This window comes from Copadichromis virginalis, linkage group LG14 (assembly GCF_057382275.1).
Source record: "Copadichromis virginalis isolate Kocher_CV1m ecotype Utaka linkage group LG14, C_Virginalis_male_GT1.1, whole genome shotgun sequence".
NCBI lineage: Eukaryota > Metazoa > Chordata > Actinopteri > Cichliformes > Cichlidae > Copadichromis > Copadichromis virginalis.
In genome coordinates this window covers 18,160,864-18,183,271 of record NC_140631.1, presented here as the reverse complement: position 1 = coordinate 18,183,271, position 22,408 = coordinate 18,160,864, and the positions used below count along the sequence as shown (strand labels likewise).

The window sequence follows — 22,408 nt, the reverse complement described above, 5'->3', positions numbered from 1 at the left end:
CGGAGAGAGGGAAGTGGGAGAGGGACCAAGAGAACATATAGGGCTGAAATAGAGAGGGAGAAAAGGAGGTGAGAGAGAAAAGGGAGATTGCATTGACAATCATGCAACACTGAAGTAGCGCGGAGAAGACAGGAAAATGTTATGGGCAACCAAGCAACTAATAAGCTTGAACCTCAGCACTATGCATAATGCAACAGCTCATTACCGCCCAATTAGGCATTACAATGCCTTGCTTACTGAGGTTTATTGATGCAAATCAACTAGGAAAAGATACCCCGGTGCCAAAAAAACAGGAGGTGAAATTGGATGAGAATTTGTCGAAAGTACGGGCTCTGTGGCAGTTCAATCAATTTACAAAGTCTCTGTGGGGGAGGTCATCCACATTAGAATGTGATTCTGACAATATGGAGCTGATTTTTTTCATCATCTCATTATCAAACCGCTGAGGTTTTCTGTGATATTATGATGACTCTTTTCACAGCATACAGCCACGCACTCGGTCTCCAATAATGTAATTAATAGGGGTGCAACGATATTCGTATCGATATTGAACCGTTCGATACAGTGCTTTCGGTTCGGTACGCATATGTATCGAACAATACAAAATTTGTAATTTATTTTATCAACTTTTCTTCTGACGATGCTGTCTGTGTTGAGCGCTCAGTGAATCTGCGTTCGACTACTCCGCCTAGGCTGCACTGTCGAGTGCAGATCCACTGAGCGCTCAACACAGACAGCATAGACAGAAGGAAGAGCGCAGGGCAAGCTAGCGAGACAGAAGTTAAGCTCTCCTTGCAACATGGACTTCCCCCACCCTCATTCAGATCTGGCGTTTGGAATTATTTTGGTTTTCATGTGACGTATGACCCTGAAGGTAAGCGAGTCATGGACTAAAGTAAAACAGTATGTTGGATGTGCCACGCAATGCTCAATTACATGGGTGGGAACTAGTGTGTTAGCGCAGTTAGCTCGTTAACGTGTTGGCCGTCTAGCCCCATGCACGGGGCGATCGGCGGTAGCTCATTAACGGAGATTTGCCGTGTTGTGGCGTTAAGGTCATTTCAACGAGATTAACCTGAAAGCACTAGTGGGAACACAACGAATATGACTGCACATTTACGCCGACATCATCCTAGTGCAAAGACAAGTGGAAGCAGACAAAAAAAAGCAAGCATGCTACTAACTTTAGCCGAGTCATTTAGACAGCTGTTAGCACATGATTCTCCTTATATGTTTAATATGCTGCTGAGAATATAGCCCAGAAGAAGCGGATAGTATAGCTTTTATTTTGGAAAGAGACATTTCTCTGTAATAAACTCTCTTTTCCAAAGATGAGTGATTCCTCAATCAGATACAGGGCTCGCAATATCGCTAGCCCGACGTCCCGGGGCTAGCGATTTTTTTCAGTCAGGCTACCAAAATCTATCTCTGCCCTGCCCGTCAGGCTATTGTAGGAAGGAAAAATATATGTCAATGCTTTTGCATTCTTTCAGAAATGTAGCTGGGTAATTATGTCATTGGCATCGGTGAGCCACCGTCAATATGTGACATATTGAAATCGTGTTTGAATTTCCTTTCAATTTGCAATCTGTCAGGGGTTGACATTTGTTCAAACACAAGCAAGAAAATATAAGACACTGCAGACCGACTCAGAGAGTATTAGAAAACGTGCGCACGGGTGAATGCCTCTGAGTAGACACACACACTGAGCGCAGGCTTGGTTCTTTATTTATAGGGTAAAACTGGTTACATAGTACTTCCTCTTTTAACAGAAAAGGGAGAGGTCAGGCATTATCTCAGCTTATCTGACCTTGCACACATACACTGAAAATAACGATGCAGAAGTATATCATGCTTATCTGACATCACACACTGAGGTAAGGAATGCATTATGTTCTCCTTAACAATAAGCTTGGTTATGTGAAAATATATGAACACACAAAATATAAGGCACACTTGATTATATTGTATTATAGAGATTTGGTTATATTGTATAATGTAGAAAAATCTCTTAACATTTCCCTCCTGATGTTAATATATTTCACAGGTTTAAATCAATGCATAGTCACTTGTTAAATCACATTTTCAACTTGCATGTCATTCAGTGAAGTATTTAAACAACAGCTCTATTAAGAGTAGAGATTCTCCACTCTTTCCTCCATGTTCAGCATATCATACTGGCGAAAGGGATCCTCAACATTTCTCTGGATCAGGACATAATTTCCTAAAGTACGGTTAAACATGTTCATCACCATACTTCTCAGACATGGAATAATACAAGCAGCAAAAATGCAAAATAGTAACATCATACTGCAGAGGGCCAACAGGCCTTTAATCAGCAAAGATTTCCAGGAGCCGCTCAGCAACCAGTCCCACCAGCCTTGCTTATCGGCTACGTAGTCCTGTTGTTGAGCGTCTCTCAGTTGTTTCAGAACATTCAAAGCATTTGTCATGTTTAATGAGTGTATGTTGTCAGGTATGTAGGTGCAACATGTCATGTTAAACAATACGCAGAGACCTCCTTTCTCTGCAAGAATAATGTCTAAAGCTACTCGGTGTTGCATGACAGTGATGCGGATTGCATCAATTTCTTCATTCTGTGATTTGTCAATGCGGGTGGAAGCGTTCAAAAACAGTCCAAAACGATAGTCTAAAGTCTCTATTGTATTGTATAGGTATCGGTACCAGGCATTGTTCATCCAAGGGTGAATGTGCTCTTGAGTCATTTCAGTTAGATGGGAATTGTCATGGGTCCACCTCTTGAGATGGGGAATAGTTGGTTCTGTCCTGGGGGCTCCGCTGGGCATCAGCCAGAAGAGCATCATCATCAAGATGACGGCCATCAGACAGAATAGGCGACACATGAGCCGTTTCCGTTCAAAGTGACAAGCACTTAAGCATAACAGCTTTGGGGCTGGGGCTGGTGGCTCTTCTTCTCCTGGATTCATTGGGCTGGTTTCCTCTATTTCAGGCGTCCCTGGTGTTGTCATTGGTTCTTCTCTTTGGTGGGATGGGTCACTCTTTATTATGTGTTTGTTCTTCAGGGCGACCAGGCACACCCGGGCTCCAGGTGAGTAGACCACTGGCGAGAAGACAAAAAGGCGGGATATACCCAAACAGCCCTTTCCTCCACCAGGGAACACCTAGGAGTCGGGGGAACTGGCGTCTTATTGTGGTGCAAACACTTTCTTCACGTGACTTTGATGGATCCACGAAGGTCTTTCAGCTATCTTACAAGCTGTCGGTGTAGTCAGCAACACCTGGAATGGACCCTCCCACCGCGGAGCACTCCAGTTTTTTCGCTGGAGGACTTTAATCAGAATCCAATCACCGGGGTTCAACCTGCAAGAGACTGGAGATAGATCACTCGGGAGTTGACTGCTTAATATCACTTCTTTATTCTCAAACTGTTTTGTCATCCATTCTGCCATCGTTGTTTCTGTGATGGACTTATTAATAGGCTCACTGGTTATTGGGAGAGGGAATGGTCTGCCATGTATGACTTCAAATGGGGTCAGACCACCTGCTCCTTGAGTTATTCTCATCCATAGCTTAGCTAAGCTTAAACACTCAGGCCATGGTTTTTTAGTTTCTTCCATACATTTTCTCAATCTCTGTTTAATTGTGCCGTTAGTTCTCTCGACTAATCCTGCACTTTGTGGATGATATGCACAGTGATGCTTTATGCTGAAACCTAAAGCTTCAGAGACTTTACTTATTACTTCATTTACAAAATGTGTGCCATTATCAGACCGTATTATGCTTGGAATGCCATATGTCGGAATGAAATGGTTGCACAAACATTTTGCTACTGAAATTGCATCTGCTTTTTTCACTGGGTATATTTCTGGCCACTTGGAAAATACATCTATTATCACAAGTGCATACTTGGAGGATTGAGATTCATTTAGTTCTATAAAATCCATGTGGATAGTGTGAAATGGGTGTGGCGGTGTAGGGAAACGACCTTGCTTTGGTCGTAAATTTCCCTGAGCATTGTGTTTTTGGCAAATCATGCATGTTCTAATAAACTCTTTTGCTGAACTTTTATGTTGCCACTCAAATATGGCAAAAACATGGTTGAGTCAAGACTTCATATGCAGTTGGTGCAATGCAACTGGTCAGGTCAGTGGTTCTCAGATTAGTGCCTGGGAACCCCATTTCCAACAGGTGTGCAAAATAGTAAAATAATTTTCTACAAATGACATGTTTTCGATATTAAACGTTTTCAGATCATTTAAGGTTGTTGCAAATGTTTCTTTCCAGTAAGGGCTCATTGGCTTTAAGCATGTGCAAACTGAGACATATTTTCATTTGGAGGTTTTTACTCATGAGCCTACAGCTGCATTTGGTTCGAGGCTGGTTTATCGTAGCTGTATAAGGTGTAGAGTATCAACTGTAGAAGAGTAAAAACACCAATGTGGGAACAAAAGGAGATTGAATGATACATGATAGGTTTTAATTCATGTAATATGTATATTTTGATGTTCCAGCCAGATCCAAAGAGCCAGGTGTTTTCCATCAACTCCTTTTTAAATTAAGAAATTTTGCATCTGTGTTGGCTTGTCCACGTTGCTCCCTGCTGATGTGTGGTCTCAACACAAACTGCAACTGTCTGCATTTAAATAATTTAACAGTCAATTACTCCAGTCATGTTTATGAGAGTGCAATAATACAGTTGTTTAAACAGAGCGGTCGCATTCACTCTCACTAAAGCTAGCTGTGGAGGGATCTGGCTGTCTTTGCTACATCATTTCGAGCGGAGGGAGACAAAGCAAGGGAAAAAAAAACAGTCTCCATTTTGTTTCTTTCCCAAGGACAGAGAGGAAGGAAGACACTTGCACAGAAATTCTCCCCAAATACGTCCAGTTCAATGAGAGATTTTGCCAGTCAGTCACACACATACATGCACAGGCTGCACATAGGCAGTAATAAGCACAGACATTCAATATCCACACTGACAAAGAAAGCACAAACACACACACAACCACACACACACACACTCTGCCTGGGCCGACTAATATTCACGCGTGTCAGGTGGAACGGTCCATTCAGGGTGAGAACAGAGGGGTGCGTGTGTGTGCACAGGTCCTGCCTGGTAGCGTTTAATGGACCAGTGGTGTAGTCCGATAAAGGGCAGCCATCTATCTGCACCCACCCAGTCAACTCTGACACGGTTTCCACGGAAACGGCACCCGCGGGAGCCAGAAAGGGAGGGTGAGACCTTGAGGGAGCATATTCTCCTGTGCTGTCAGACTGCCAGGAGGAAGGAGACCAGGGATGGAGTGATAGAGGGACGGAAGAGTGGAGGGAGAGCAGAAGGAGAGACAGAGGAGGGGTGCACCAGCCGCCTCACAGGGGTTAACTTTAATCAGACCTGACACACACACACCCCAGGAAAAAAGAGTGACAAATGCAACCAGAATCACATACTTACACAGATACACTTGCACAGGGAGAGGCGTCACACAGAGCCTGTGTTCATAAATGGCATATGGCAGACATAGAGCATGCATATGTATGTGCGTGTGGATGTCGTGTTCCTGCAGATGAATACACTGCGAAATGTGCAGCTAATAGAAAAGCAACACTTCCTGTTTCATTGTGAGATCGTTATCTATCACTTCTCCGCACTTTGTGAGTGACACAAAGAGCCTCAGATTCAAAGGAGTGAGATAGCATTGCCGTCCCATAGCCAGGTCAGTGTCATCTCCAATTATATCACAAATTAACAACTTTATCATTCATCATGTGAGTTGTGTCAGGTAATTTGTGCAGCCTGATTCACTTCCAAAGTATAGACAAAGTGTCAAACCTCAATATGTGTTTGCAGAAACCAAAAGATGGCTATAAAATACAAGCTAACAAAACTACCACTATAGCTCCTTTGAAACATTGTCTCATCCTGCTTTAGAGAAACTTTAACCCCTCAGAAAAGTGATATGCTGTAACTACATTTTCCAGGTAGTAGAGTATCAAATGAATTTTGCTTCCTTTTAGAGCTTCTGTAATAAATTAGCCAGAAGGATATAATAACAGGTTTGGCACAAACTGCATGTAATGCAAACAAGAAACAATAAATACCTAAGAAATGATCAATGGTAGATGATAGTCTGTGAAACAGAGAAAAACTGTTTCATACTTATTTATGCAAATTGTTCATGTTAAATAAGACTGGAATGTCAGTCCACTTCTACTAATATTTTGAACCATGATTTAATCAATAATAAAGGCCATGATCTACTCAGTCATTACCAGCACTTACGAAAGTTAACAATAATAATAATAAAGAACAAAAATCTGCTAATGGAAAAAATGCACACTTTTGTTTAGCCTATTGTGATCTCATTACTTTACATGCTTTAGTGCAGTTTTCTGTTAAACAGCAAATTTGCCATTCTGAAGTCATTATCATCATTACTACAAATCCACACTACATAAAAACCAGTCTACACAGCACTAAACTACAGTGAACCACACTGTCCCACAGCCGCTAGCACCAATTAGAAGGTGTAATCTCTGCACATCTATCTGCCAGGAGGCCTGGGCACAAACACTGAGAAAAGAGAAAGCGGGAGAGGAGGAGGAGGAGAAAATAACCATTATTATTAGCAGGGCTGTCTGTACTGAAGGCCTGATCACCTTCTTTGCACACGCTCAGATTTCTGGGCTTTCTGCAGTCTGAGGACACCTCCTGTTAGGAAAGCTATTGTTGTAGACTTTTCCATAATACATCCTCATATCCCTCAACAACAAAATGCCACTAGTGCTGATGAATCTTAAAATGACATACGGGACGTGAGGGTGGGCCGATTTGTTGGTCTAGTGCCTCTGTGAGACAGATGGTGAAAAAGACTCTGTGCCAGGAAGCCTTTAGGAGTCAGGTGAGGTAATACAAAGAGTTCACATTTACTGGATGTAGAAGCACACGAGTCTTGGGTTCACGTCCTGTTTGTAGCTGTTATTTAAAGGCAGTTTTATTTAGTATTATCAATATTATTATTACATTTAAGCACCTTCCACAAACTAAATCACACACCAGAAGCTTGTCTAACATTTGTATGGGTTTCCTGATAAGGCGTGGCGGTGGCCACACAACTAACCATCTGGAAAATTCTAAGATTTTACATGCAATTGTTCACGCAACCACAAGAGGCTATGTGGGCATCTGCCGTTTTAACCCCCTTATGAAAAGAACAGTGTTGATTTTTTTTTCTGGTGAAGTTGGGCAGCTTTTGGCAAACTGTAATTGAGTTGTAAAAAAGCAGGATTTTTTTGTTTTTTATATCCTTCTGTGTAATGCCGTCATCCTCCTTCTGCTCGTCTGCTGATTACAGTCTGTGTAGTGTCTAGCAGTGTAACACTGACTTAATGTTATTTTGGCTGAGCAGAGCCACTGCAGCGACCCAAATGTCCATATACTATAATCTAATCTAAGATGATCTCTGCTCCGGATTGGCTAATCCAACACCACTCTTCCTAATCTGATGTCTAATAGATGACATCTGGACAAGATGACATAAAATAGAAAAAAAAAACACACAGGAGGCAATCTGAGTGACTTGTTTGTGAACAATAATCCCGCCTGTACAGTATGTTTAATCACTTAAGCATCAGTTTAGCTACATGTTTACCACAAAGAGAGACAGACAAACATCTTTTCTTTGAGTCAAAGCTTACAATGACACTCTGATATCGACCTTTTAATGTTGTGCTTTCAACCAAAATCCAATCACATGATTTTATTTCACTTTTATCGAAACATTTTAAACCGATAACTGAACCGGTTACACGCTTTAGCTGAGAGTTTTAGAAGTAAATAATGAAATACTTAATAAATAGTTAAAACGAGCTCGTCATGCTCACCTTTTTCTAGACAGCATGTGTCTTCCCTGCATTCACACCTCTCCCTAAAAAGAAATGAATAAGTACAGAGTCTATTTCTGCTGGTGTCAACACGTTGCTTTGAGTGTATAATGGATCAAATCATCAATAATCAATTGAATCTGTGTCTTTTTCCAAGCTGCGGGAGACCTTCTCAAAGAGCATAGCAACAGACCTGTCTACCCTGTAAAAATAGGATTGGCTTCTGTGAAGCCGACTCGACGCCACAGATACAACACACACACACTTCACTTCATTGATTATGCGCCCAAGCCCCCTCAGAGCCCAGCTTTACAAGTGATGTCTTCCCCTCTTCGCCTTGCTCGCTCTCCTTATAGCCCACATTTTCATCCTCTCGCTCAGATTTTGAGTCATTTACCTGCAACCGCATCAATATTTTAACCTTTCTGGATGCGGAGACTTCCATTATTTTTTCCTTTTGTATATTTCTATTGTTTCCTCTGGATAATGAAATGTTAATGTTACATGGGAATGAGAGACAGACTATAAACACACAGTGAAGACAAAACAGTGGGAGCCATGTTGCAGAAACTGTGAAAACTGAGGCCATCTTCATAGGTGGATTCTTTCTATTTAAATGTACACTTTATTGTATGCAGTAAGACAAATGCTGCTAACGTTAACTAATTTGACAATAATACATTTTTTGAAATCAACAGATATCATGAAAAAAGCTAAACCAGTTTCATCTTTATAACTTTAAGCTGCGCTGTGGTTTAGAGACGGCTTAAAGCACATTAGTGATCATTTTTGATTCATTTTAGGCGTCTACAGTGCTGATGCTGTGAAGAAACAAAGCTACACCATATTGCACCAAAGGACTCTCCCTGTTAAATTGAGCAATTATTAACTTGGAGGCAAAATATTATTTACATCCTGTTACTTGTTGCTTATTCATCGTCAGATTGAGCCGCTACAGATATGGTGGCTCTAAATTTTAGGCGGTACATCAAGTGATTTTCACAAATTATGCCAGTAAAGGGGAAAAATATGTAAACATTTCATACCCGAGAGTGTTTCATCCCATTATTTAGATATTATAGGCCTCTGCGAATCAGGGTCTGCACACTGTAGCATACAGATATTTCACACCAGCTTTCAGCAGCTGTCTATTAGAGTCCGATAACGCAGAGAGAAGTATAAAATGCAGGTGCCGGGGCAGCGGAGTCTGAGCAAACAAATACCCTAAGAGGTTGGACAGATGTATTGAAAGCTGTTGAGTGATGTGTTTTTTCTTTATTGCAGTGCACACTGTTGACCGAGACAGAAGGAAACAAGGATACGGAGCAAAGAGAGAAAAAGGGAGACGAGGTGTTTTAGCTTGGCCACAATGTGTTCATGAGGGTGTTACCCAGAAAAAGACCAGACTGCACTGTATACGTGGCTCACAGATTATGGCTTTGACAACACCTTCCTTCTTTTATTTTAATTTTTTTTCTTGAGTAGAATATTCAAAATTTATTGGTTTAAGAAAACCACAGGCGTGCACACCTTTGGATTTAATGGAATATGGCTGCTAAAACAATAGAAGGCTGAACTTTGCACGAACTGGATTTGCATTAAAGCACATGATTAGACAAGGCGCTGCCTCTGCCTAACAAGCCAATTAACATATGCCACTGGATAAACACTGATTGTCCACTTAGCTTCTCAGACTGAGCCCCAGCTCATGACTGATGCCTCGTAGCAGCAGCGCTGTTGGAAACATACGACACGAGGCTCCAGCTATTTGCTGTATGCAAATATTTGGAAGGTTTATTTCCCCATAAAGCTCTCGGCTCAACTCTAGCCTATGACGGCAATTTCTGATTGTCTGCATGGCCTCCCCACCGTCCCTGGGGGAAATGTGTATTAATTAGCATATACACCTTTTTTAACCTAGATATCGGTGAGCATGTTTTGCGGAGACATCCAGACTTTTTGTGCCTCCCTCAGGCACTTTCTAATATACTGTAAATACAGTCAGAGTGCTGACCTCAGCTCCATCAGCTTTTGGACCATTTTTCTTCGATAATGTCCTAAAAGCCATAATGTAAATGTTTCTCGATCAGCAGCAATCAAATGCCCCGAGATGCATTCCATATCTTCTTGCTGAGGAGGCAAGGCCTCTTTGAGCCATTAGACTCCAAACAGCTGTGAAGGCCTCGTTATGTGCACAGCAGTGTATCACTGGACTCTCACAGAGAGCTCTGATATCTAATTTATTTTTTAAAGATGCATCTATCAGATGATGTGCAGCAAACTCAGTTTAGGATTATGCTACTCTTTTTTTTTTCCTTTTCCTCCTCGCTTCCTTTGTCTGTCTCCGTCTTCAAAATTTGTGCGTGAACACATTTTGTTCTTTTAATCTAAACTCTGCAAAGGTTCAGTCACGGCCATTTTCACTGATTATATCTGAGCTTCTTTTGAAAATAAAGCTCTTATATTATGGTAATCAGTCAGGGGACAACAGGAGCAAAGAGCTGTAAATCACTGACAAGCCTTATAGATACAGCAATAAATCATAAAGCAAAGGAAATAATAAAACACTTACCTTTTGAACCCATTTAAAGCTGAAATTCATTAACCGTGAATTAAGAGAAATTCATCTGTTTTGATAACCGATGCATCATTTATCAAAACGCATGACAAGCGACTGCAAACGATCTTGACACTTAGACTTTCTCGGTTGTGCAGATTCTTTATTGCTTCTTAAATTAAACCTTAAAGTAAAGTGCACATCTTTGAGTTTTAGACAGTTGGATGGATAAAAACAATATTTGAATAGACCGGTGTTTGGGACTTTGGTCTTAGGGGCATTATAATAATTTATGCACTGGCCTTATATGGGGAAACATAGCTACTGCCTCTCAATATATATGAGATTTCAGTCAGAGTAGTTGGATAAACTTAAATGTTACATTGTTAAGCAATTTCCAAAGCTCCCTTTCAGAGAACATGGAATTTTTTTGGCTGGATGGCGGTACTGTGCTACTATTAATACAAATATTCTGTCTCAGCCAGCTGCAAAAAAGAAACCCAAGAACCATTTTATCTACAGTATGTTTCCATTTTTCAGAGACAAAAGACAAAGGAAAGGAAAGGAAAGGAAAGTTTGCTGGAAGAAATAGACAACAATTACACTTGCCCTAGGAGGCCGAGGGAACCTGACCACGTTGCTATGGAAACTCAAGTACAGCAGAAAGTAACACGAAAATCAATTCAGATTGAGCTTATCTCTCCTCTCTCTCTTTCCTTTCTCATTTCGCAAGGGCTACAAAGCATGCTTCCACTCTGAATCACATTTTTAACTATTGCTGGGCTGATGCAGCACTAATCAGAACAAACACAAAGACTTTCCTTCCATTCGACCCTTAAATGGGAGGGAAAAAATGTGGATTATAGGATCCAGAAAAATGCTTCTTCAAACGCACACCTTAGAAACTGTATGAAAGAAAGATGCAGGCGAGAATGTGCTGCGACACAACACAAATCAGCCTCTGTCTCAGGCGCTCATTCTTGTGCTTTCTTTCCTTTCTCTCCATCCTCTTCACTCGCTCCCTCAAAGGGGCAACAGCAGCTGTACGCAGGTGATAAGCGTGTGCGGCGATGGGCGCTCGGCTGTGATAGGCTGGCTCAACTCCTACGCTGATGTGCAGATTACAGGCTGCGTCTGTCAAAAGGCCACTCTGCCCGTGGTTGTCACCTCGTGACGTCACTGCTGCAAATGACAGTTTGACTGGCCACATACACGCACAGCGCCATTAATGCTTCAGTACGACGCATCCTCTCAGGTTTAAGAACCTCTTGTACAAGAAGTCCCCCACATATCTCGAAATCATTAATTCAGTGCGGTAATATCACAGGAAGCTTAATTATAAATGTTTTTGTCTGCTTTTAATTGCACACAGACACACAGCTAGCACACAGTGAGGACATAGCAGACCCGCTGTTTTCACCACAGCCACTTAGCAGCAGTCCACCGGGAGTTTGGGTGTTTGGATCTTAGTCACTGGCTGCACAATGACAAGGTGAGGTCAAAGACGGGCCACGAGTATACCGAGTGTGTGATTGTCTGTGTGTGTCTAAGTGTTGTTCTCAAGGCTCATGCCAAAGAAGAGGCAAGAGGAAAGAAAACGAGCCTTGAAGAAAAATAATGATGCTTGATGCCTCATACATCAAGGAAAAGATGGAGGGTCACCTTGCTGTGAAGTCAGCTGGTCATTTACTTGTGATGGATTCAATCTGGAGAGCGATTTGTCCATTTGTCACCGGTGAAGTCAACTCAAACTTGCACGATGCGCTAAAACTGTGCAGTAATTGGACATCTCAGGTGTTCGGGGAATGGCTAAAACAAAGCTGTATCAGAAGAAAAGTGACCAGTTATAGCTGCTTGGCACCAAAAAGAACATTAAAAAAAGAACAGTACAGCGACTAACAGTGATAAAAATTACGATAGTATATTTGTTGCACTAGTCCCAAACACTGATTAATGTTCAAGCCACCAATCAGCTCAATCGGGTTCATTTTCTTTTATTATTTGGCAAAAGAGTTTAAAGTTTGCGCTTTTATAATATTCTGATGATATTAGCAGGCTTCACCAGGTCACTGTATTAAGGGTTTGGGGTAGGATTAGTTTCACATCTTCACCTGTATTGGGGAAAATGGGAATCCTATAACAGAAAAAGTCTGGGGCTAAAATGCATGCAACAACATGTAATAGTTTCTAAAACTATGTTTGTTTAGCGCGTGGCAAAAATGCACCCTAACGCTAGCCCAGATGAACGTGAACAGGTCAACGCTTGAGGAGACACAGCAAAGAAAAGAAAAAGAAACAAAGTCTAGTCAAATTTGATCGACCCGAGAGGGAAATTCTGCCTCCCAGACACTGATTCTTATTTTCCATAATGCAACTCAATGGCAATCCTGCCTGGTCAGAGCACGTGTCTTTCAAGTCCCAAGCATTTTACAGAGGCTGTCCGGTAACATTTGTAGCAACTAAACCTGAGCTGAGATAACACGGAGAGCTCCCAAAGCTCCATAACTCAGGAAGATGCAGTAGTGTTTTCACAAGCTATAGCTGGATGTTAAGACGAACTTATACATCCACACAGTGTTTGGTTGTAAAATTAGATCCCTCTCTCTGACTCTCTGATTGGTGTCCACTGCAGGTGTTCTGAAACCATGATCATGTCTAATCAGTGTTACAGATGCCCAGCATGGGGCCCACGGGCTCCCAGGCACTGTGTGAAAGTTTAAAGAGGCTCAATGTGATTTACTGTATTTTTACAGATTTACCACCCTGGGAGAAGAATAAGAGCAAGTATTAATCCTTGATTGGATGGAAGATGAGAGAGAGAGAAAAAAATGGAGTGAAAAATCCCTATTAGGTCAGCAGAGTAATTTGAGTTATTAAGTGCCTTTTTTACTCTAATCAGTCACTTAAGATGGGATCAGACACTGCTGCATTATGGGATGTGACTGAGCACACCAGTTTGTCTCAATTTATCCCAGTGCTTGAGCTGGGAACATATGGACACATTCCTCCGTGAACCCCACCACCTGTCATGCATGACACATGCAGACACATGCATGAGCACAGGGTGCTTGCACCTACGCAGCCATTTCATTCAGCAGCCCACATACAGGAGAGTTTATAAACAGAAATTAATTGCTTGTTCCGGCTGTAATTAGCTCACACCATGCTTATTACTAATCTGTGTTTTGGCCCGACGCCAGGCTAGTTCTGGCCCGGATCCAGTCCATTTTCAGCAGAGCGTTGCTCTACAGTAATCCAAAAGCTCAGGCAGGATGGACCTTTTCCTCTAGATGAGCTTCTTTCAACCACAAAACTTAAATTTCTAACTTTTCTCTGGAAAAAAAGCTAAATTATTTACATCTTTCTATTTCTGTCTTATTTGTTAAGGTAATAAGACAATGCGTATAAGATCAACAGTAACTTCAAATTGCATGTCATCTCGATAGTCTACACTTTCTTTCAGCAGATCGCACTGGCCTCAGTAACACAAATTTCCTAAAATGAGATCACTGCACTCGCAGCACACTCTTCCAAATCAGCGCTTATCTAAGCTTCTGTCTTCAGGCCAAGTCAAAAACAAAGCGGCATCCCCCATAGCCAAATTGCCTATTAAAGATGAGAGCATGTTCAGTCTCCCATTGCGCCTAGCCATCACCACCCTAATCATTCTCAGCCTAAACAGCCTAATGGCTGCCATATTGCTACTGTTTATTAGTAAACACTGATGGAAGAATGCCCGCCTCAACAGTTGTTGATTTTGTCTATCCGTATGGAGTATCAGCTGGGAATCACAGCCACTGTGCCAGAACGCTGCCTGCTGTTCAGTCCCCCATCACTAAACAGATTGCTTTATTGTTTTATGTGCATAGCGATTATGTCAGTAGACGGTTTAATATAAAACATGAACATCAGTGAAACAGTTGTTCAACAGATGAACTAAAAAAAAAAGAAAAAGGAAAAGAGAGGACATGAAAGGAACTTTTTTAAAAATTGCATTGTGTTTCTGTGAGAATGTACGAGTCTGTGCATCAGCTCCAGAGCTGGATTCTTCAAAGATCACCTTAGGTTTAAGATGCTTTTGGGAAGCCCAGTCCAAGATTGATTTCCCTCCATCTCAGTCTCAGTAACCCTTCTATCGATCCTTATCAAATATGTATCACGTCCTCAAGCCCTCACCACAACTAAGATGGAGACTTCAAACAGTGGAAGCTCAAAGAGAAAGTCAGAGGGGAGCGAGGTTTTCTTTATCTCTCCTCTGTGCTGAAGGAAGATCTGAATCCAAATAATAATGTACAAAGCGTAAAAATGTTCCTGAACCATCCAAAAACCGCTGCTTATTAAAGAACCTTCAAGATGAAAATGTGATCCCAGCTATTTTAAAGCCTCAAACATCAAAGCTTTCAAAATAACACGGTGTGAATGCCACCCAACAGCGAGCTAAGACAAGGCAACAGTGAGATGACTGCGCGCACAATGCGTGTACACAAGAAAACATCTCCGCGCTAACCTCACTTCTTGCTAAAAGGGTCTTGTCTCGTCCTGTTCCAATTCCCCAAACTCCCCTTCACGCAGCACTCATAAGTCGCAAATGCACAAAATGCATCCTTCAGCTCGCGTTCCCATAATTCTCTGTGGCAGCAGAGTGATTAATGCGCACAACTATTGATTTTGCTTTTTGCTTTTTTTATTACGAGAGAGTGGCCTTAGCCCACCAACCCAAAACACTCCTTATGTGACAACATCACAAAAAGCACCCCATCTCCTTTAGAGTCAGTGTGTGTGTGTGTGTGTGTGTGTGTGTGTGTGTGTGTGTGTGTGTGTGTGTGTGTGTGTGTGTGTGTACATGTTTAGACGTCCTTGTTGAGGACAGAAAATTGGCTTGGCACTATACTTGTGGGGACCAACAGTCACTTATGGGGACAAATGCCCGTCCCCACAAGTTTAAAGGCATTTTTAAGGCTCAAAATGTGGTTTTAGTGTCAGGGTTACAATTAGGTTATCATTAGGTTTAGGCTGAGAACCATAACCATTTTTAATGGTTAGGGTAAGCGGCTAGGGAAAGCATTATGTCAATTAGATGTCTTCACTAAGATATGAAAACAAGCGCGCGTGTGTGTGTGTGTGTGTGTGTGTGTGTGTGTGCGTGTGTGTGTGTGTGTGTGTGTGTGTGTGTGGACTGGGAAAAGGGGTGCAGTGAAAGACAAGGGTCAGCATTTCACTAACTGCTGATCTGTGTGGGAGGAGGGGGGGAGCAAAATGATAGGCGGTGTTGTTTTCATAGGGTTTCACTGCAGAATGGGTGGAGTTTGGTGCAAACACACACATACACACAGGCACATATATGTGCTGATATGCGCACATGCTCATAATAATATCTTGAGCTTTCTCTGAATTCCAGTCATCGCACTCTTGTGCTTGACCCATTTTCAAGCCCCCCAACAACAAGATCAGCAAACCCTGCTCGTGTGGGGAGGAAGAAACAGAAATTTGAAAGAGACTGAAAGTGAGAACGAGTGAAGAAAGCTTTAAAGAGGAAGACAGAGGGACGAGATCATGTGGCGAATGTGATGCAGTCTCTTGTTTACCAAAGAAAAAGCCTCACCCACACGTCTCTCTAGCCCTTCCTTCTCACTCTTTTGTTTCCTCAACTCTCCCCTCACTTCCTTTCTTCTAATCTGTCCTCTCCTTCTCGACATTTCATTGCATCTTATTCCCTCGCAAGCTCATTCCTAGCACTGTGCCCTCCTTTCAAGGTTGGCCTGACTTTGGGCGTGTTGAATTTACAGCCCCATCTCTGCCTGCCTTCTCAGTGCCCTCACTGTCAATCTCAGTGAAAAATGGAGACGGTGGCACATCACTGGCATGATAAAAATCCTGCAACAGTGATCACGTAAACCAAACACCTACAGTAGCCCCTTTGAAGACATCCTTTACATTCCCGCGACTGGGCCGCTGGCTGGTTAAGGCTGTGATTCTATTAGGAAGCAAACTGTTTAATTAGCCCCTATAAGCACTCACAAGGAAGAGAGACGAGTGAGCAGAATGCAAGAAGCCAACACGCATGTGACTGAAAAATGTAGCCAGATTTTTTTTTTTGTCCCCTTCGCCGATGCTCTGAGTATTGGATGGAGTTATTTGCATAAAGCAAATAAAAAAAATAGCATTTTCCATGCAGGAGGAAATTGACTGGGGCACTGTGCCAAGCAGGTTATGCAACGAAATGAGAGGAAAAGAAAAAAGTCCGACAGTCAAGGCCGGCGGAGGAGGATGGAAGAGAAGAGAAGTATTTTCCTCAGTCAAACATAAACATAAAAAATGTCAACATCTGATTTTATCATTATGGATAAACACTATATTACAATATATTATATATAGTGTATACAAACCAAAAAAACTCTCTCTCTTTAAAACGTGCGCGGTATGATCCAGTGATACAGGATATGTTTGTAGTTCTATTTTGCAATTAATAAACAGTTAATAAATATTAGAAATATTTAGTTTATCACAATATAATTTGCGAACAAAATCAAAACAAACAAAAAATGTGATATTTGTTAATAAATGAAGTATGAGGACATGTTTTTGGTTAAAAAAATATTACTGAATAGTAAAAATATATTTATATAAAGATTTGGCCAAATCTAGACGACAGACAAGTGCTGTACTCTTATAGAATGTATGCACTGTCCAAATTTTATTCAAACATCGGAGAAGAAAAGTTATGCAATGTTGTGTGGAATTTAGAGGGTGGACAGCCAAGATGGCAGCACACCCTGGAAGTAGGCAGGACCTGTGGAGTCTCTTCCTTCCTTCGCACTCTAAGCCTGTGTCTTACTGTATTGCAAAATAAAGCTTCCTGTCTTTCATCTCTAACCTAATCTCCTGCCCGAAAAGACGAGAGGCATGCATTTTCTTTCCCTGAAGGAGGCCGTATCTCCTTGTGACAGGGAGATATGGCCTCCTTCTTCTTTTCCTGTCCTCTCCCCATCCTACCTGACCCCTCCTCACCTTTCCCCTCTTTACCAGCTGTCCCCCAGGGAGTTTCTGCAGGTCATCGGTCTGGCTTACACGTCATTATCATAGGCTGTGTCAGGTTTCCTCCCGGATTAGTTTGTGATAGGTGTACAGGTTTAGTTTCTCTTAGCCTAAGTACATTACAGCACTGGGCCTGATAGGTCTTGTCAAATGAATCATATCATTCATTTTGATTTTAATAGTTAGAAACCAAAGCTACAAATCCCCAGCAATTTAAAAGACAACGATATGAGGCTAACTATTACAAATGATGAGATGGTTGATAAGTGTTGTCAGTGGTCAGTGACAGCTGAGCCTAGTTCTTCCAGAAGTTTCATCCTGTTAAAAGAGAGTTTTTCTTCCCACTGTTGCCAAGTGCTTGATCAAACATTTCCCTTCTTAAACTCATTTTGTCATTTTGTCCTGTATTTTCATGTTATTTTTATTTTAGATGCATAGCACTTTCACCAACAGCTGTTTTTTTAATGTGCTATAGATTAAACTTGATTTGGCACAATCTTTAAAAAGAAAGATTCTGATGCTTTTTGGGACAACATCCTAGACCAAGATAGGCAGCAATCTGACATTATTGAGAAATACAAGTCAAATTATAATTTATTAACCTAAAGAAAGGATCCAATTACATAATCTAAACACTCACATCTAGGCACTACGCCGAAAATTCCGCTCTTTCAGTTTCAAAGTTTGATGCCTCTACTTGCAAAACAAAAGTTAAACCCTGAGAGCTATCTTGTGTGCATCCTTTCTTACCAACAGCATGATAACTTTGGGCTAATGTTCCCTCTTCATCTATAGTGCGCAAGAACAGTCAATAAGAAGTTGGTCTGTACACAGTAGGCACAAGAGGAACTAATCTACGACTTGACAGATTTCAGCTCACGACTGACGATGCAAGCACAGGGCGAATTTGTGCTCAAATTGCACAACATAGGTAACTATGAACATCCTAGAGACGAGCACAAGGTCTCTGAGACAACATGTTCTCTGCAGCTCATTCGGCGTTTAAGCACTGGTTTTGCAGAAGCTCTTGTCTGAAACCAAGGCCGCCCAGCTGATTAAGCTGCCTCATATCATGAATGATAGGAGACAAAAGGCAGGTAGATAGAAAACACAGAGACACACACTAACCCTTTTCAAAAAGCACGGGCACTTGACATGCAAACACACTGGGGTGTGTAAAAAAAAAAAAGAAAAGCTCTGCATTTACATAAATGTGTGCACACAGGTAGTAAGACAACAGGAGCGCACACGTGCATTCAAATAAAGGTCCATCATATAAAATCCTGGCAGGACCACAGTAGGACACAGCTCAACTCCTCCCCTCCCTACTCTACCTTCCTTCCTTTCATATTTTTTTACCCCTTTCATCTCTGTATTAGCTCTGTCAATTGTTTATCAAAAGCGGCGAGGAGGCGATCGGAGCCGGCCATTTGAAAGCTCGTGCTGCGAGATCCATTTTAAAATTCATGACGGGTTAATGGTATGTTAGTGGCAACATTAGGACCCGGTGAGCTTGCATCATGCTCATTCACATTGAAAACAGGCCGCTTCAAATGACTACTAAGCAGTCCTCGTTCTGAAAGGTAATTCATATTGTAATTAACTTTTCAATCACAGCTGATTAATTAAGACAAGCTCTAGTCTGTAATTATGCATCTATTTTTGACCCTAATGTGAATCACTGGATATTCCACAGATGTCAGCAGCTGCGATTTGAGCCAGTTTCCTCTCTGCGACTTAGAGATCTCAAAAGGCAAAACCTCACACCTGAACATTTAAGCAGCGAGTACATTGTTGGTATCAGCTTAGATGTTTCAGAGCCGCAGGTCTTTATCACCATGATCTGCCACAATGTTTTAACCATTTTGATTATTTCAGCCTCTATTCAGAGAAATATCTTATAAAAGATGTGTCTTTCTTCTAATTCTGATGCACCGTGCAAAGGTAGAGAAGTGCACTTGATGTTACCGCTCCCAACAAAAACCTGAGATTAATAATTCAGTGAGGCGGTGGGATAGCTTTATTTTGTGTCCTCTGAGACTAAATCGTCTTTTATGTAAAACTGAATAAAAGAAAGGAAAGGGCTGTGGAAAAAAAAAAAGTCGGAAAACTAGGCTGGGCCAGACTGCATCCCCCTGCCATTGTCAAGCCCGGTTGGTATCCTTATGGTGTCTCTCACTCACTCTCTTGTTCTTTGCTCACGCACAAACACGAGCACACAACACACACACACACCTCCTAACCCTCCTAGAGTAAACATACCCTCTCCATAACAGTGCGCGGTGAATCCGCTCATGCATCAGAATCTACCATCAAATATTTATCACCGAGCAGCAGTGATTTTGACCGTGTGCTCATGCTTTTGACAGCACTCGCCTGCTGCAATACTTATTGGAGTAAACACAGACAATCCGATATCGTTGTTCTTTTGAACACTCGTGAAAGAACTCAAAAGAACACCAAGTGTACAATATAATCCATCAAAACTTCACTGCATATTCTATAGGCCGTCTGGCCTGCAGTAAAAAGCACAGACATCACTGTGGACTGTATCAGAGCTGATTTGGAAAAAATAATTGGCAGACATTGCATTTTAATTTGCAGAAATGGCACAAATACTACTCCTGGTCTATACACGGAGAGGCGTTCTTCATGTATTTTCTAATTCAGGACAACAAACTTTTGTTTTTGATCTAGAGAACACACGTAAAAGTATTTCATTTGCATGGACGCTTTTGTTTTTTCAGTCACACTTAAGATAAACATCATCTCTGGGTCTTGTCTACATGATTCATTTCATTTGCGGAACCTAATCATATCTGCATGCTGCGTATTTGCTCGCTCTCCGTGACATTAGGCAATGTCTTCAACCAGCAGCTTGCAGCGAGTAACTCGAGTAACCTCGAGTAAATAAGTCGCTGGCATGGATCAGAAGACACATCTTCATGCTTGAGCACACACATTTAAAATGCCACCAAAACACCGTCCCAGATTCTGCCTTCAGTCAAATGACATCAAGTGCTCACTTACAGGTCCCTGAACGCCACAGTATGAAGCAAAATCAGCCAGCGGGCAGTACATGGAGCAATCAAAGAGATAAGCATCCCATTTAACCTGAGTAAAAATTCAAGCTACAGAACGTTCTGGTGTGTTGCGCTATCCCGCTGTGCCACTGGATTCAAATAAGGAGGGTAAACTAGGTCATTGGTATGTAATGCTATGTAAACTGTCCCACTTTACCCCTTGCTGGACTCAAAATGGCGTTGGCTGAGGTGGAGTGTGTACAAGAAAGAGAAGCCCAGTGATTCAATGTGACAGTTATCAACATCCTCTGGCTAGTGAGAGGACATAGCTGTATAGAGCTGCAGAGCCCCAGTAATGGCAGACTCAGCCAGTAAACAGGTAAGAAGATGACTCACAGCTAAACAGAACACAGCGTCCAAAGAGCACAGAGCAAAGTGGAAGGCAACTGGGCATAAACAGCAAAAAAAAGAAAAAAGGACACAACTCTCAGAAATTACCGGCATGGCCACTAAAAGTCTTTTTTAGTACATACCTTGCACAAAGTTACAAATGTGGTCGGTCATTTTAGCATCAATGTTTGCTTTTTACCTTCAGATATACACATTAAGTTCAGTTATTACCATGTTGTGAACATGGAGGCTTTGAGTGCTAAAAGCTCTATATTTGAAGTTTTTCTCCTACCTGAGCTGAGCGACACGGTGTCTTTCTCCCATGATACGACAGTGACGTAGGCCTCCACAGAAGCAGGAATAATGCACTTGAACACGGCTACACTCCCTCTCATAGCCTTCTGGTCAGCCACTCTGACTGTGTAGGGTTCCCGTGATACTATTGAACAATTAAAAAACAGAATTAAAAGGCACGTCTCATTTACAGGGCAAAATAATGACATTATTATGCATTTTTTTAAAGACATCTAGGGTGAAGCAAACTGGGTCTGCCATCAAAGAAAGCATCAGAGTTCAGATCTATGGTATAAAATTGCAAAGAAAGGGACACTTTCCAGGGTAGTGGAAAGTGTAGCTTAAAGTAGAGACACAAGTTTCACCTAAAAAAATTTAACTACAAAACTGGTGCATGTTATAGCATGAACTTCTAATCTTATCTGTGTTTCAGAGAACACAGTCCACAGCAGGTATCAACCACCTTACACAACTCCTTGTAGCTATGTAGGAACAGATCAACGGAGGTGCATAACATGGGCTATTCAGACCCCCAGCCTCCGTCAGAATGCTGCTGAAGTTCTACTAGAGGTGGGACGCACCTCCTCAGTATACATTTAGGCATGGCTGGGCTAATTGGCATCCTCCACTCACCATTAGTTATTGCTGAGCTCCTCTCTTCCCCTGATTGTTCAACACATTTGGCCAAAAGTCTACTGATACAGTTACAAAACTGATCATTGACCTATGCCCTAGGGTGTCCTGGTTAACATTCTTATGCGTGAACGTGGTGTTATTTATGGACAAATATTCCAATGCCAGAACAGTGCCTGGATTCAGATCATTCAGATTTACTGTCATTGCCCAGATGAGCACTGAAGTCCCCCAGTAGGACAATGGTGTCTCCAACTTGGGCCACTTCCATCACCCTACTCAGGGACTCCAAGAAACTACCAGAAACTCAGAGCTGTTATTTTGTGCTTTACAGTCAGGATCTCTTTTTTTGACACTAGGGAGAACCCCAGTTTTCAAGCACGCTTCGATGATACAAGTATGCCCACCTCTGTCCGACACTGCCCTGTCCAATCACTGAGGGCAATAGCAGATTGCACTAAAGTCCAGCCTTCTCCAGTAGACTAGTTCCAAAAGCTGTGCATTGAAGTCCAACATTATCAGGCCAGTTTCTCCTAATCTAAAGCGCTACCTTAAGTTTCTTCCCAAAGAGAGAAGTGACCTTGCATGTCCTGAGAACAACTTGGGATTG

At 41.8% G+C, this 22,408-nt stretch overlaps 1 protein-coding gene across 4 annotated transcripts in view; it reads right to left on the bottom strand.

Annotated features, from left to right (window-relative positions):
- LOC146693788 (cell adhesion molecule DSCAM-like) overlaps positions 1 to 22,408 on the bottom strand; it is an 86,817-nt gene that overhangs the window by 36,391 nt on the left and 28,018 nt on the right. For 2 of the 4 annotated variants that reach the window (XM_085429693.1, XM_085429692.1), the window contains exon 3: positions 21,164 to 21,310. The exons of 1 other annotated variant lie outside the window; for it this stretch is intronic. In XM_085429693.1, coding sequence (XP_085285819.1) covers positions 21,164 to 21,310 — 147 coding nt within the window. Of the gene's footprint in view, positions 1 to 1,649; positions 3,353 to 21,163; positions 21,311 to 22,408 lie in introns of those variants that run through there. One more of the 4 variants, XM_085429691.1, reaches the window with a different exon arrangement.